General features: G+C 36.3%; 1 protein-coding gene across 21 annotated transcripts in view; it reads right to left on the bottom strand.

Annotated features, from left to right (window-relative positions):
- Positions 1-17,928, bottom strand: part of LOC116237840 (uncharacterized) — a 202,483-nt gene that overhangs the window by 13,084 nt on the left and 171,471 nt on the right. For 7 of the 21 annotated variants that reach the window (XR_016466558.1, XR_016466561.1, XR_016466565.1 and 4 more), the window contains 6 exons: positions 14,672-14,800; positions 10,312-10,393; positions 9,875-10,056; positions 5,865-5,946; positions 4,713-5,070; positions 3,651-3,825 (listed from right to left, as the gene is read on the bottom strand). Coding sequence is in view for 8 of the 21 variants with exons in the window: in XM_090140146.1 (XP_089996272.1) it covers positions 9,971-10,056; positions 10,312-10,393; positions 14,672-14,786 (283 nt within the window). In the remaining 13 variants the exon portion in view is untranslated. Of the gene's footprint in view, positions 1-7; positions 2,526-3,650; positions 3,826-4,712; positions 5,071-5,864; positions 5,947-9,874; positions 10,057-10,311; positions 10,475-14,671; positions 14,801-17,928 lie in introns of those variants that run through there. The other 14 variants (XM_090140146.1, XM_090140142.1, XM_090140143.1 and 11 more) reach the window with 8 other exon arrangements.

Raw genomic sequence — 17,928 nt, 5'->3', positions numbered from 1 at the left:
TAGCAGATAAAACAAAGAAAATACAAAGTTAATTATTATGTGTGCTGCTGTAGACACCCAAAATATAGTTTTTTATCTCAAGTCTCTAAGTAGTACAAAATTAAAACAATAGTGGCGTTTAACAATATAAGAGAAGTCACTGCAGATAAAGAAATGCTATCATACCTCTTGCCACATATTCTCAGCCAAGGCCCACAGTCTGGGTCTTACACAAACCTCTATGGTTATTATTGAGAGCTTGGTAAGAAAACAGTTTGGATTTGATCCATGCAGTATGACAGTAGCAGAAACAACCAGAGAGATTCTAACAACACTTAAGAGTAAGTACTTCTCAAACAACGTATGAACGTGAGCAGTAGTTTGGACACTTTGGCATAGTTCATCCTGGTTGAGGGTAGGTCATTATTTGACAAATTTCAGGAACAGAGCATTGTGTTTTTGCAATATCACGTATCATCCCTTCCCCCTCCAAATTAATGAAACTGATATTCAAGGAATGGATAGGCAGAGATGTTTGAACTGTGTATGCATGGGAATGCACATATATATTTACATAAAGAATAAAAAAACTGTTTTCTGTTATTGTTATCAGTAATTCCTAGCGTAGGAATTACTAATTAGATGTGAAGTATTCAATAATTAAGTCAATCTAATTCATGGATTGCCAAACATGCGGAAATACTATTTTGGACCTGGACAGAAACCATTCTTCTGCTGGGCTCCACACATGGCCTCTGCCAGAGCTCCCTTGACTCCCAGAGCTGCACAGGGTGAGCCAAGAGAGACAGTGTGCTCCTCCACTCCTGGGAGCAGAGCAGAAGGAGTAAAGCTTTCATCTTGCCCTGGAGCTGCTTTTTGTGGATCAGCAGACAGTGGACGGGACCTGGCTGGCAGGAAAGGCATCCAGCAATTCAGGAGAGGAGATGTAACAGCTGCAGGTCAGGGTGAGGCCATAAGTTATATAGGAGGAAAAGACAGCAGTGATTTCACGGGTAGCTGTATGTGACTCTTGACAATGCAGGTGACCCCAATGACCTAAGTCTCAGATCTATGCATTAAATACAGTAATAACTCAGCAAATATTGAAGATAATATTTCATTTTAATGCATACACAAACAATTGACCTTTGCTCCTGCAGTTTAGTCATACTTTAAAATCTTCACACTATAAATAGAGAAAAAAAACTTCCTTCAAAAATCTTCTGAAGAAATAAAATAGAACAAAACCACAGATATGGCTGTGTAAAAGACAGAGAGGATCCAAATATTAAAAAAGATGCCAACCTGGTGAACAATTCACCTGATTTACACACGAGACCCAGAACTACAAATATTTGTTCTTGTTCCACTTTATAAGACAAGAGTGATCTGCTGATGGAAGGCAGCTCTATCTTGCAGACTCAGCCAGCAAGGCCATAATTGCTTTCTAACACAATTTCTGGGAGCTAACCAATACTCAAGAATTGTAACTAGATGTGGTCTACCAGATGGGAAGGGAATTATAACTGCTTTATTTTACTTTATTTTCTTTATTTTCTTCTATTAGGCAACTTTTTTTTTTTTTTTTCACAACCTTATTTTTAAATCATGTGGATGAGTCCTGCCCACACATAAAACAAAACCAAATTTCTTAAATTCCTTAACTATTATAAGATGTTGCTACAGCTCTCCTCTAGCCTTTCATAACATATATTTAACTATATATATAAAATAGTACGTTTTATAACGAAGAGAGTATGACTTCAAATCCCCTGAAATGGTTTGAAAAGGTGTGAGCCCTGGCATACATCTGAGACACATGAATACATTCATTAAGCTCCTTTGCAGAATCGATCTCTTAAGCAGTAGGAGACTCTCACTCAGTTGAAGTTCTTTGGAAATAGGAACAATTTCAGCTACAGGGAGAAATTTTACTGACCATATCTTAATGAAGGGGTGAGGGAGGACAGAAAGCTGTAAGACCATAAAACTGACAAAGCAGGAAACAAGATTGTTCCAGACAAAGGCATACAGATAAAATGGCCTCCAAACAAACCACACAATGGCAAGAGAGTTTTAGAATGACCAAGCAAACTACACATTATTGTCTATATGTTCTCATCCATATTATTCATTTCACTCTGGATTCAGTGGAACAGGACTGCATGATTGCTGTTAACAAAAAACAAAACAAAACAAAAAAAACCAACAGATTGTCCACTGAAATTCTCAACTGTGTGACTGCACTACAGGAGTCTGTGGAACTAATCTAGTAAAGAAATCAATCCTTGAATCTCCATGTATTTCCAGTGGGCTTTGAGTCCTGTAAGCTGCACTGTGATACCAGGAACATCTTTTGACAATTTGATCTCCTTTTTAGTATCTTCACTTCTTTAATTGTTCTTCTTGATGCATAGATTCCTTGATCAGGTTTATAACAGCTCAGGTGAGCACACGTCTTTGTGCAGCTGGTTGATCATACAGACATCTCTGCTCAGATGATGGCAGTTTAAGCAATAATGAAAAATTTCCTATGGGCTGCAACTCTGAGTAAATATAAGGTGAAAAATTAAGGGAAATAAATGATCACAAATTTCTCTCATGATTTGAAGCTTACTAAATAAATAGATTCACATCAAATAGTCTAGTGGAATGCAAAAAAAAAAAAAATCATGTATATGCTAAGCTGAATGCATCTTACGAAGTGATATTTAATTCAGTTGAGGAAGGAGTTGATTATGGCCAACAGATGGTTCAGATATTGTTTACCCATAATAAGGATATCTCATCTTTCATTTATATTTCGTGTAAAAATCTGGCCTAATCTTATACTGCAGAAAACAGTCATTACTGATATAACACTCAACTACAAAATCGTTGCTTTTCCTCTGCCTTCCATATTTGGGATAGAAATATGTATTGTACACAGTTTGTATTATACACCATATGCTTAGATAATCTCTCCAATCTGATCTTGGAGCATTACTCATTATCTTTAGTTGGTCTTACTTCATGATGTCAACACCATCAACATGCTACATAACACATCAACAGGCTACACAGTATTAAGGTTATCAGCACCAGTTGCTGTTTCTTCTAATCCACATAATGCCAGTGCAGTTTTGATGAAAATGTCTCCAAAGTCAAAAAATAAAAAACAAAAAAATCCTCTGCTACATATACAATGGCTTCAGATCTGATGACATATCTTCTGCATGACCACGTCCTAACATATTGACTGCTTATCCATATGGATGAAAATTACCATTTAAATTTTAAATGCTTCTAAAGCAAACAGTACTTCGCTCCTTGCTCTTTTCATGTTTTCACAGTTACCCTCAGGATTTGTTAGCACTGGAACTATCAGTCCCGTTTGCTGTCCTATCTGTAATTATTCATGCACATCTCTATCACTGTTTTTCCTTCTTTTTAAAGGCCATAGTTCTTGATTTTTAGTCAGTCAAAATATATTGGTGCTTAAATTGCATGCATATTAGAGTATCTTGCTAAGGCCCTTAAAATAATGTAATATAGCATCTGCTTACTTTACCTGATCAGTATCTCACTGATGTCCTTAGAAACCAAAATCTTTGACAAAGTTCTTAACAACATGAAAAATATTTTATACTGCAAAACATTCACACAAAATATACTAAAATATCTCTCTATACCTTATGTCTGCAATGAGTTCCATTAGCTCATGAGCTCTTTAGTCCATCCTCCACAGACTTTCACTACCACGGGCAGGATGGAGCTTCTTATGTGAACCAGAATAGCTGGTTTAAAGGCTGTTATTCATTTTCCTGACGTGGAAATAATACCTTTCCAGTTATTGAGCCTGAAATACTAAAAAAGTGATTTGTAACTAAGAACAAGTTTTCATGAAGATAAACCTCTGGTAAATACAGAGATATTATTCTGTTCAGACTAAGTAAAGGGAACAAAACATCTGCTCATCAGATTTGTATTTACGTGTATTTGTATGCATTTATAGTCACCTCATTTATAAAGACTGTGATAAATTCCATTCTTCCGTTTTAGCCAGGACCAAACATTACAACTCATTTGTTCAAATGCATAATTTAACTTGCTCTCTAAGACTTAATTTCCCCAATGGAGACAATGTTATTCTTCAAGTGACTCTCAGGGCATCCCTTTGTCAAAAATCTGTATGGGAAGAACTTCTCCAGGCCAAAACTATGTCCAAATGCTAAACGGTATGAACAAATCTGGACTTTCAAAAACATTTAAATCTGATAACAGCTTCTAATATATATACTCCTAAATCCATAAATAACAGTGCATTTCTAAGTGTATCATAAAATCAATAGAACACTTTGACTGCTTATATTTCTCATAGAAAAGTATGGATTTATAGTAACTAGTCAGTATAACTAGCAATATTATGGGAAATAACTTTTAAAAATATGAAGAGTTAGGAAGAATTAGAGAGATTCAACTATAAGCAAATAATTGAATATTACTGTCCTAATGAAGTTCCATGAAAGTATGCAGATGTACAAAAAGGGAAGAAAATTGGTTTTTCATTACATAAACTATCCTAGCATTCGGAAGGCAGTGAAGATGTTATTACTGCATTTTATTAACGTCCCCAGTGCTTAAAGCTCTTATCCTAATAAGTAAAAACTATCAGGAAATCGATGAAAACAATCAGAAAATCTACCTCGTTATCTATGGAATTAAGGCTGATGTAAGTGCAACAGCCTGCCTACCTGCTGGTCCTTCCCACATCTCTTACATCCAATGGCTAATTCAAATCCAACGTGGCAGCCAAATAAGAGACTCAGGTACATTACCTTCCTAAAGATTACGTGAAAGTGGACAAAGGGTAGACAGGACAGGCACAGCTTTTCCCTGGAGGAAAGGCAATCATTACTCAATGGTTTTCCTTCCCTGGAGGCAGCCCTCTGATGGCCTGTCACACACACCAGCCAGCCATTTCACAGGAAGGCAGCTCCAAACCCATCTTTTCTGGCTGTATGGTACAGAGGAGGAGTGGAATGCACGCCACTCAGACAGAAAGTTGCTCTCCACAGGAAACTCAGACTTCTGTTAGCTTTCTGCAGATGTCTGCAAACAAAGAACCAGCTGTCATGTTTAAAGTGTGTGCAGACATTAAGGAGAACAGTAGTTTTATTTTCACTCTTTTCATCTGCTTTTCTTGAGTTTTCAGAAAGGCAATGATGAAGTTTATAACATTAGAACAAAGAATTTATTCTAAACTTACCTTTTCAGTGAAAACCACCTATATTTTATTTCACCCATTGGTTGATGTATTAGATGTTAGTTAAAGAACAACTTAAAAGGTTGAGTTCTAACCATTATGTGTCAGAAACTAATAAAAACAGCAATGATAGCACAGTGGTAGGTGGTAGCACTGCAGAACGATCAAATTTCCACAATAGATGCGGAAAATTTCTCTCTGGATATTTAAAATAACTCTTTGTTCTAAAAGTGAGTTGGAATGCAATATCAACAGGACTGAACTATCATTTCTGAAGGACAAAGGAGGTGCACAATTTAGGAGTGAGAGAAGAAAATCTGGGTAAAAAACCTTTGTGAGATTTTACTGAAACCCTACTTTAACTAAACTAAAATTACATAAAAGCAATTTTTTTTAATTCAGCATAGTGTGAAATCCATTTTCCCTCAAGGATTTTGTATCTATTCAGTTACTTACGGGGAAAAGAATGCTATCATTCTTTTTTTTAAAAAAAGGAAAAACAAACACCAAAACTTCTGAGATTTTTTCAAAAGCTGAAGACTAGACTACGAGGCTGCCTTTTGATGCATGTCTTCAGTAATGCCTTCTGAAACTACTGGGGGGCCTTGAGAATGAATTTTGTTAAGGTCATGAATCTTACCTTTTTAGATGAAGATGGTCTTTGACGAATCAGAAATTACTTCAAGAAATTCTGAAAATTATTAAACTCACCTAGGGAAAAGCTGAAGAATGGGCAACAGTGTGGATTATTAACAAAAGAAAAAAACATTTGACTCTCTGTAAAATAGAGTACTCTATAAAACTATTTTGTGATATATTATATAACATTATATAGGTATAGAAAACATATGTATTACATGAGGTAATATAATACTTAGACATTGAGTCATAGCTTGCTAATTACCCCAAATCCACAGTTGTGAATGTACCATAGTATGTTTGCTAAGGCAGTGCATATGCATTCTCACCAAGGGTGAGGCTATATAATCTAGGAATAGGACTGTTCTTACAGAAAGTCATGATTTTTGGGTGGGGAACATGGATATAATAGCAAGCCTATGAATTCTGTAGCATATCCTTTGCAATATTTTTTTGGTCCTTATAAGCTATTTGTGACTCTATTATGCACTGAAGAGAAACTGTTACTGATAGTCAAATATTTTCTTTGTTGTTGTTGTTGTTGTTTTGTAGGTTTTGAAGATTCCACAGATTTCAGTAGAATCAAATTTCACTTTTGATGTCACAGCAACCTTAATTCAAACACAATGCATGGATGTAGTGCATTAACAGTAACAGCAAGCAACAAAGACTAATATCTTACCATTCTCTTCAGTAGAGAAAGGATAGAAAAATTATGTTCAGTAACGCCCCCCCCCCCCCCTTTTTTTTTTTAACAGAACATTTTATATCATAATGCCAAGCATACATTGTTTTAAAACCTTGGCTTTAACAAGAGAGAGATAAAAGACACTCATTCATCTACTTCTTTTCAGTGACAACAGTGAGTATTTATAGTATGAAGACGGCAGATTTTAAAGCTACAAATGGCTTTTTGGCACTATAACTCAGGGTTATGGTATAGCTCAAATCGTGTTTACGGAGTGCAACGCTGAAATGTAAATGCATCAGATGCTCATGAAACTTAAAAAAATGTAATGTCACAAAAGCAGATTAAAAGGTGTAATTTCTCTGTAGTTTAACTAGAGCGAACCTTTTGAAACTTGTTTCTGAATCACAGTGATTTACTTACAAAGAGTAGAGAGTTTTCCAAGTAACCAAGTCCCACACAGTTAATGCTGATACAATGAATTTCATCTGAATAAGAGCATCAATACAGGAACTTTGGTCTCATTAGCAATGCATTTTAAAATGATCTAGAATTAATAATTCAATAATACACAGGAGCCACATTAAGGACCAAAAACTTCCCACTGCTACTGAAAGGGTTAAATAACAAAGTGCAGCTGTTTTCATAACTGACAGAATCTCTCTCCTATTAATACACAGAAAAACATTTAAAAACACTCCAAGTACAGAAGAAGTTAAATTCACAACTCAAAAACTGTACTGCCATTTTGTTTCAGGTGCTGCTGGATGAGGTTTTCATTCATTTATATGGTAAACCAATGACAGAAATTTTTGAGAATTTGGACATTTTAAAAATGATGTATTTTTTTTCCCACTGCTTACAATAGGTTTGGGGTTCTTTTCCTCCTCATCTTGCCTGGCTTTGCCTTCCTAGACTTCCCTCACATATTTATCTTTGATGCAGTGAATGACCATTCTTCCCAGTGCCATAACTTTGCAGTAGGGATACATCTGTTTTACCTTCCCTCCCATCAATTATTTCTCCAAGCAGTATCTAGCATTTATGCCCCTCCTTAAAGTTAGCTAAGTGTATACATTCTTAGATCATCAATTCAGTATTACTGGCAAAAGCATAGAAATAGTAAAGCATAGTAATAGATTAAGAAATGACACTGGCATTTTTTAAAGAATCCCTACAGTTATATCTACATAACAACTACTACTCTTCATTGAACATTACCATTTTAAGAGAGGGGCAAATGGTGTTGATTATCTGAGTGTGCAAGTGTTGCTAGAACAAGGTAAAGGCTGCATAAAGATTGTCAAAGAAAGGAAGAATTAATACTGGAAGAAGAAAATGAGGAAAAATGAAAAAATAAGAAGAATAAGATAAGCATGGATCTAAACAGTTTAAAGCAAAAATTGTTTTCTAAACTTAAAAATAACTTTGATGGAGACTGTCAGAGGTACAGCAGGAATTCAGTTTGCATCTGTCTCTACTTTAACAGAAACTGTGCAAAAAGAAGGGATTTAGACGAAGGCACTTAGCAACAAAGCAGTGACCCCCACGCTGAGAAAGTAGCTTACATTTCACGGAGTACTTCTGTTTGTAGGTACTTGATTTCATTCCATACGTAACCTTCTGAGAGATTTTTCTCCTAAGTCCCTACAGTTAGGCTCCAACATGTGAACAGAAGTAAATCAGACACAGGACCTTTATTCTAAACCAGGGTAGGTGCTTTGTGTCCTCTGTTTTTACCTTGTAGCTCAGCTGCCAAAGCACTCACTGAAGAGAAGGGCTGACTGCAGTTTATCCTACTCTCAGGAGGCTCTTGAAATACAAACTACAGTTCAGCTGGTCAGAAATCTCGCTGGTCTCTGAAATAAGCTAATTACACGTTTAAAATTAACGCAGACAAAGACAAAATCCATAAAGGACTATCTTCTCCACAGCAGTTATATATTTAGAGGAGATGGAAAATTTTTGCTTCTGAGCTCTCCTTGCCAAAACTGTCTGTCACTCTGTGTTAAGCTTCATTAATTAATTAATTGGTGTAGTGCAGGGAGCAAATGGATGAGCTTGGAGTCACCTGCTTGTACTGCCTAGTTCCTGGCACTGATTGCATTCAGTTTTTCAATGTTCAATCAGCTAGCTGTGGCCAACAGATCGTTTTTAGGTATGGCATTAGCCATTCTGCAAACACAGACAGGCACTCTGGATGTTGTGTCAGAAGCTCACTTCTATTTATGCCTTCAGAATTCTCACGGAACTAACTGGAACGTCTGAACACACACATTTTTCCAGTTTGAATCACAATAAGTTTTAATGATTAGACACAGATCCAATTACTGTGCAGGAGCTCAACACAGTAATATTTTGGGAGGGTCACAAGTCGGAATGGATCAGAATACAAATGACTAGCATCTGTTTAATAATTAATGATATTAAAAAATGTAAGTGCAAATTGAATAGGAAATTCATTTGCATTTGTAATGCTTATTAAATCTTTAAACTAATCTCAAATCTTTTTTTCCTTACTTTTCACTAACTAGTATATAAAATGGTTTCACAGTCCCTATAGTCTTTTTTTCTTCTAATTATTTTAAATGTATGAAGAATAATCAATCTTTACATACTCACAGGTATATCAAGTGAACAAAGTAAAAATGATTAACAGTAATAGTGTAAAAGTACCTCAAAAGCTTACTCTGAAATACATACCATCTTGCATGTAAAACTGACCAATTAATAATTTTTCAGCAGCTTCATATTTATTTAATTCAACCCTTACACCAACCCTGATTTTTGATAGCATTTAATTAACCTGTGTAATGACTGCCATTGCATACATAGATTAAAAAAATTGTATAAGTAATGGTCAGTTAGGCAGCAACCAGTATAATCTGTACATACAATTACATCAATTAAGCTCTCAAATTGGGCACATCATTACTTTTGACAATATAGAATTCTGGCCTTTGAAGTCCATTCCTCTCCCTTTTCACAAATACTTAAAGTAGTATCTATGCACGCTGCAATTCATTCTTAGTTTGTAATAGGGATTACTTGAGACATATTAAATGAAAAAGAGCCTGCTAAAATACAAAAAAGAAAATCAACCCAGAAAGTTTGTTCAATGTTAGTACTTTTACTAACAGTTAATTCTTCTATTAGAAGGCACAAAATCAAGGCAATGGATTTCTAAAGATAAATGTGAGCATTTACTTGAAAAGGAACTTCTTCTAGCTCCATAAAAAGGTGAAGATGAGGGGCAAAAATCTATCTCATTTAAAAAAAAAAAAAAAGATTTAAGAAAGACTTATTTTAAATTGTCTTTTTACCTGTAGTATCTATTACAGCCATTTCTTCAGCAGTACCACTGGCTTTAGCTCTTCCTTCACACATCTTTCCCCAAGGAATCAATGCTCATTCACAGCTCACAATGACAAATCTGTGAAAGAACAAACTGATGTTCCACATTTGGTGCACAGTTTGTAAGCTTTCCTGGTAAATTCAAGTTGTTCTGCACGCATGGAAAAAAAACCAGAAGGACTTGGTGAAGATGACTAATTACACAGAGGCTATTAAACTCTTTTTCTTCTAAACACACTTTAGTAGTACAGAGGGGTCTGCTTCCTCTTGCATGTGAAGTTTACCCAGACTTCAAACAGCCCTCCATTTATTAGCTATTTTTTCATAACTTTATAAAACTTCATGAATGAAGAATTTATTTTCATACATACGCATGGACACACAGTAAATATGAACTGTATTTTACCTGCCCTAGTGTTAAGACATGAGATGAGTTCAGTCAAATGCAATGTCACACAGTGTCTTGTTTGTTTTAATGAATTTCCCATCTGTTGGTAAAACAAAATGCCAGATGTTTATCTTAATAACAAGGTCTGATGCTAGAATTGAGTTCTGCTGTATCTTGCTCTCTATGGACAGAAGCACACGAGAAATCCTGATGAGAGGAAGCTATTTGCTATTCCCTACCCTCTTTATTAAGTGAAAATCCAACCTTTCTTTCGTTAACTTATGCTTAGATCACATTCCTTTTTAGGTCCAACACTGACTTTTATAATGTATCTAGAGGGTTGAATAACTAAGTGTCAGTAATTTTGGAGAAAGCGTAATCATATTAATGACACAAACCACCAGCCTATCAGATTGTGACAGGGTTATCTTTGAAGAGGAGAAATCATATTCTACTCTTTTGCCACTCTGTAGACTTTCATAACTGGATATTCCAGAGCTTTTCCTACTCGGCTCAGTACCTGTCTCCATATTAAATAACCAGGAGAAGCACAATTGCCACTTATTTGCCAGTGATTAGCACTGCTTCAGCTGACATCCTGACACTCGAAGTATCTCTCTCTAGTATTCAATAATCTGTTGAAAAGCATGGGACAATTCATGCAAGTTGCCTGATATTCAGGTACACATCCTTGAGTAGGTTTACAGTGAATTATCAGCTAGAAGATTATTTTAAATCCACAAAATCAGTGTTTATGACGAGGAACTAGGAGATGTACATTATGGATGAGAGACACGTGGCCACCAGGAAACAGCTTAAAGTCACTGTGAGTTATTGCAAGTTACTGTGAATCACCTGAGCAATAATTGGCTCTGTTCCTGGAAAATCCCCCAGTCCTTCATATCAACTTACCATTAATAAACAGGTAGTGCTAGAAGAATGAAATGCATGCAATAAAGGGGATGGTGTATCCTCTAACAATCGTTTTTTCTAATATTGGGGAAAACAAAAACTAGGAGGAAAACAACAAATTTCATGTAGGACAAAATAGCACTGGCTCAACTAATAGAACACCCATTACTCCAGCTGCATTTTTTTGAAGGCAAAAATAATTTGTAATACTGCATTCATTAATTCCCTGGATCATCAAGGACAATCACTCAGCTTGGGCATCACTGCAGCACAGTCCCTAATGCAAAGATGAGTGGTAACACGTCCAATTCTCTTGGAATGCCTTTACATCAGACAAGATTGTTCCCACACACATGCTCCTTTCACTTTTTTTTTGCCTTCAGAATGGCAACTAGATGTAGACAGAACTGATGTCTAGAAGGTGACTTAAAGCGAATCTGCTCCCCAGGTGTAAGAGCCTTATTTGTCATCTTTGTCTTTATTGCCAGACCCAGGAGAGTCTGAACTATTTTTCTAAGTGGACAAAGGAGTTTCTAAGTGGTTTTGCAATGGCTCTAAATGTACTGCTTTCCCAGTTCATCCCCAAATTAATTAACATTCCTTCTCTTACTGACAGTAAATACACTTTGATTACAAAAAGAAAATGTAAAAATGTCAATAAGCTATAAAGTTGAGGGATTAGGAGGAGTTAAAATTTCTTGATGGAGTAAACAAATATTGAAAATACAGTCTAGCCTAAAATGTCCCTTGTTTGAATCTCCCCAGAAGGTCACAGGTTTTCAGAGTCTGGGCTGTTCACAGTTACCAAGCACTGGATATCTACACAGACTGCATGAAAAGGAAACATTCATGATGTATCTAATGCAAAAACATACAGAACTGAGTACATGTGATCCAGACCTGAGACAAAATCCTATTAATATACTAAAATGCCCGTCTCTTTGCTATTTTTTCCTTGATATTCTCAGGTGTTGTTTTTTAAGACACAATGTTTTATATGCAGCAGAGGAATCAGTCTACTCTAGAAAGCATACTATAAATATTACATAATGAGAGAAATTAATAAAATACTGGTGTATAAAACGATTGAAGTTCACATGTTAAAACAACATCAAACCCATCAGGGATAAAATAGCCACTTGAATAACACCACCCTTCACACAGCTTGCTCTGTGAAATGTGACTAGGCAGCCAAATGGAATTTGGGACTGGAAAATGCAACCTACTTCTTCAGGATTAAAAAAATAATTAAAAATCACCAGGTTGAATTCTGAGGTAAATGCTAAAGGGTATTTAAGCTGTAGCAGCTCATATTGTGCTGCTGCACCACAGCCAGCAGCTAACACCCACCCAGTCTCTTGCTTGCATCCATGCAGTGAGGTGAGGGAAAGAATTGAAGGGACAAAAAGAAGAACAACTTATAGACTGAGATGAAGACAGCACACTGTGTGAAGGAAAAAACTCCAACAAGTGATGCAAAAGCACTCACTCACTACTGCTACCAGCAAAATGATGCTGGCCCAGAGCTACAGCTCCAGAAAATTTCCCCCAGTGTCCCTGCTGAGCAAAAGGCTGCTTAGCATGAAATATCAATGTGGTCAATTTAGGTCAGCTGTCCTGGCTGTGTCCCCTCCAGCCTCTTTGCCCACCTCTAGCCACTTTGCTACAGGTGTAGAGTGAAAAACAGAGAAGTCCTTGATGCTGTACAAGCACTGCTCAGCAGTGAAAACATTGGTGTTTTATCAGTACAGTTTTGGTCACAAATCTAAGGCACAGTACCATGTGGTGCACAAGGAAGGAAGTTAACCATCTCAGTTAGACCCAGAGTGATACGTCATAAAAATCTGACTGGATAGGAGGGAGAGAAGAAGCAAAGTTATACAGCAAGCAACTTAGGAAATGAAACTGCTACTCTAAAGTAAATGAAGTTCACAGAACTTCAAGATGAAAAATGTCATAAAATGCCTATTACAGGAGGCAGTAGATGGCAAAAAGATGAGTGAAGTTAGAATTTAAGGCAGGATACATCCTGTTTTTCATTTTTTCATGCTTTTTTTTCGACTTACAAATGAAAATGTTTCAACTCATTTAAGCACCTTTGTCAGGCTGTTGTTCTGAAGAACCCAGTACAGTATAAGGAAATTGATGCAACATATTTTACACCATCTTAGTTCCATCTTACAGCTAGATGTGGCTAATAAGTGAGCCTTCCTGTTTCATTTGGTGCATAAATGAAGAACAACATTCCTGAAAAACATTGGAATACATGATGTCCTTAATTTATCTGAACTGGAATGAGCCTAGTGAGGTGAACATCGCTCGCTTATATAATGCATGAAGTTTAAACCTACTTTAATACCAAACTGAGGAATGGATATTACAATGGCCATGTGAGTAATTCTACGTGAAAGAAACAGGAGGAAGATTTAAAAACATATGTGGTCCTTTTCAACCCAGGCCATTCTGTGATTCCAGTATCCCTCTTTATCCTACTGCCAAACTGAGAAAAGTAATTGGTACCATATACATACAGAACTAGACAAGGCAGGATATTTTTATCAGTCAGATAAGAGATTTATGAGGATGATATCCATACACTTTTTCCCACTGGACTTCATACGTGTCTTATTTTAAAACTACTGCATATGATGCCTTAGCTCATTGTTTCCAAACAATATTAATTAAATCTCCTTGATGGATCATTTATTTTATAAAACTATGTAAACTTTTGTAACAGAACTAGCATTTACATGTTGCACACAAAAACCAGTCAAAGAATATACAGAGGTCGCTCCAAAAGTAATGCCTTGTATTTATTTCCACGGAAGCTACAACAGGTGCAAAGAGGGCAATAACACTGTTTGACAGAGCAAATTCTCAGCTACATAGCACTATTTTTCCACAGTCACCTCCATTAACTATGCTTTTTTGCCAGAGATGAACAAGAGCCTGCATGCTGCGCGTGTGACAATCTGCACCAGCAGAGGTGACCCACTGTCAGTGTCACCACTGCTGAAACTCACCACCCACCACCTCCCTATGCTGACATCCGCTGTTTGATCTCCACAAACATTCAGCAAGTACTGATGAATGTCAGTGGATGCCATTTTTTCCACATGGAGGAATTCAATGACATGCTTTTCTTCATCTGCACCTCCATGCCAGAGTCCATCTTGTCAAAGAGCCCCTCTGCTGCCATCTGTCACATGGCAACAAAATGCAACTGGATATTGATGGGAAGGTTCAGCCCCTACTGCCATAACACCAGCATCTGCCTCTAATATTGTGGGCCAGCATAATAGAGCAGGAGGCATTACTTTTGGAGCAGCCAGCATATATAAAGTATTTATAAAACATATGCATACACTAATTATGAATTATACTGAGTTCAATGAGTACAGCTGGGACAAGAACTCCTATATAAATATATATCATAAATGACATTCTTGGCTCAATGAAATCTTACCTGAAGGACCACAGGACACTCTTGAATTTTCACTTCAGTCCCTTCACACACAGTTGGTTCTCTGGGCATTGCAGTTGCTGATGACAGGTTTAAGTCATTCATCTGGTGAGAGTTCCTAACAAAAAATAGCTGATGCTATGTTAAAATACATATATTGGGCTTTCTTTATGGCAATGTGGTGGATTATGCTTTTCTTCTCAACTGCTTTTTTCAGCTGAAAAACTTGGGCAAAAACTTTGTCCAGTTTACTTTTATGGAGAAAGCTCAGGAGAAAAGTTATCTGCAGGGTGACAAATACATCAACCATTATCCTGGGTATCCGGTTTCAGATTTGTCCAATAATCTACATCTCATTAGTGCATTTTGCATTAAACAATCCTGTCAAATTACTAAGCTTTCTGAAAAGCACCCATCTCAGAATTTTCCCTCTCTTCATGAAGAAGACTTATCAGCCTTTACAGCCAAACAGGTAATAATTCCTTGGCCTCTTGAAAAGTGGTTGCAAAAACAAAGGAGGAAAAAGTTGTATTGGTGGGGCAAAGTTTTGGTTGTTCCACCATAAACAATATGTCTAGATAATCAGTGATACTTCAGTCCTATACTGCATCTTTTGATGCCTTCAAGATACTTTCTACTAATTTTAGATTCTATCCATACACATTTTAATCAGAAATAATTTCTCAAGGTCAAAAAAGAAAAAAAAATAATCTAAAATGTGCCACAACATAAAAATGCAAGACTGCATTGTTTTCTGTATTAGAAAGAAAAAATCGACTATAACCAAGTTCATGTTCTTTATGTTTCTCTCAGAAGCATTCAGATCACAACTTCTGCTTGATGTGTACAAGTATACTCTATATTTTCAGTTTCATTTTTGTTTTCCAGTACATTTATTTGTATTCATCTTACTTAGATTAATCATAAGCAACAACTCATCCAACCATATTTCATTTCCCAAAAAGAAGCCACTGCAGTGGATGCAAGTATAACATGGCAGAAACTTACCTAGCTAAAACAAAATTTTGCCTACAGAAATTTTGCCTGAGATGTGGTAGCAATTTTGCAGTAATGCAGCTCATACAACATGTACAGCTGCAGCCAACTCACAATTATTAGTTTTGCAATAACAGCCAAACTATTGTCTCTGAAAAACAAAAGGTTTTAATACAGGAAAAAAAAAAAAGGATTTTGGATGCTACACAGGGAAAAAAAAGGCAAATAAAAAGAAACGTGGTGCTATTTTTGAGAAGGAACAAAAACAAAAGGTATTAAAGAGGGTAAAAACACCTTTTTGCCTTCTTATTAAAATTGGTGTGCATTAAAAAAGGTGACCTTGGTGGCCACTGATGAGTTTTTTTTGGATTTCAATTTTTCTGCAAAATAGTTGCAGAAGTTGAGATACAAAGAAAAGTTAGATTAACGGAAGAGTACAGAATAATATGAAAATATAGCCTTAGCTATGTAAGTCGTCAGTGCTGTGGACTTGTTTTGAGTCACAGGAGACTCAAAAAGAATTCCGCCATTGGAGTCAGACACTTTTCTTCATTCAAGATCACTGCAGAAAGATAACATTTCTATGTTAGGAGTCCACGTGGTGGTTTAATGCATATTCTGTCTGCTGCTGCAGTGGACTGTATTTCTTATGGGGGAAAAAAGTCAAGAAAAGAAGAGTAGTAAATGTCATAGCAAACCATGAAACTATTGCCACTTCAAGCATGTTCAGGATGTCTTTGTGATAAAAAGCAAATGATCCACACATTCTGACATCTTTTCTTTGTTTTTGAAAAAAACAGTGCTTGGGATTCTTCAAAACTAATTTGAGCATCTGTTAACAGTGTAGTATTTTTACTTGATATTTTGATCCTAAGATCATTCCTTATGTTGGGAAAACTTTAAAGCAAAGTGCACTTCATGTATCTGTCCAACAGTCCGCAGCGAAATAACGATGATTCATTCACAGGGTAGGAAGAAATTTCCTTGATATTAGTCTTGAAAGCAATCTGTCATTAGGCACATTAGCCTTGTTCAAACTCCTTTGTGAGATTCTTTGCAGGAAATAGTGACTAATAAAGTAAGGAAATGATAGAAGAATATTGAGGCCCTATTAAACCATTAAACCTAATTATTTCTCAGATACAATAATGGCTTTGAACAGTTAGACAACAGCCTATGAAGTTGCATTTATATGTTAAGAAATAAGAAAGTCTGCCTTCATAAACGTTGAGTTGTAAAACACAAGCTAACCTAAGAACTTCAGTTGTCATTTTCTCCAAAGCTGGTGTGACTGATACCCATCAGGTGTCTTTTCCAATATAACCTCAGTCCTAAGAGTACAGAATCTCATATTCCAAAAACAAGGCCTGGGAATGCATGATTTATAAAGCACGGGTCAAACTCAAACTCCTATCTTGCACTTTGTTAAATCCTGCAGAGAGCTTTGGTGGAGGGCTGGATAAAGAGCTGAATTTTAAACTGATAAAATGCTCTGCAAAGTGCTGAGTGTTATATATAAACACTAGTCTTCAGTGTCTCTCCATTTTATGGCCCAGGTTTCTAACTTCCTCATGAGAAATAAATCAGAAAAGTAAATGTAATGTATATTCCTGGACAAGAAGGTAGATCAGGACAGATGGATGAAAAATAGAAGAAAAAAAAAAAAGGAAAATGGGGAAATTGAATGGGAAAATAATTTCCTAGAAAGTATAACAACACTGTCTGTGATTTTTAGTAGTTCTTCACTTTCAAATTATTTTTTCTTCTTGTCCCTTGGGGAATCCATCGCTTCCACCAGATTCATGAACATATTCTTGTTGGAAGAAATTGTATTTTAAAAAGAATTTGCTTTAAAGTTTATCTTGTGAGTTGTTAAAATAAAGCACTGAATGAATACTTAGCACTTACATAAAATTGATAAAATATGTATTCTGCAATGAATGGCAGCTTTTTCATTCTCTGTAGTGCACTCAGGATTTCAGCTATATATTTTTTTCCACATATTTATTTTTTTTCAGTACTAGGAGGTTGTGGTGAGGTGGGGTTCAGCCTCTTGATCCAGGTAACAACAATAAGACTAGAGGGAATAGCATCAAGTTGCATCAGGGGAGGTTCAGGTTGGATATTAGGAAAAACTTCTCTGAAAATGTGGGCATGTGCTGGAACGGGCTGCTCAGGGACGTGGTGAAGTCACTGTCGCTGGAGGTGTTCAAAAATGTGGTACTAAAGAACACAGTTGAGTGAGCAATACTAGTAGTAAGTGG

This window comes from Phasianus colchicus, chromosome 5, assembly GCF_987193195.1.
Source record: "Phasianus colchicus chromosome 5, bPhaCol1.hap1.1, whole genome shotgun sequence".
NCBI lineage: Eukaryota > Metazoa > Chordata > Aves > Galliformes > Phasianidae > Phasianus > Phasianus colchicus.
The sequence above is the reverse complement of the archived record's forward strand: the minus strand, read 5'-3'. Positions and strand labels throughout refer to the sequence as shown.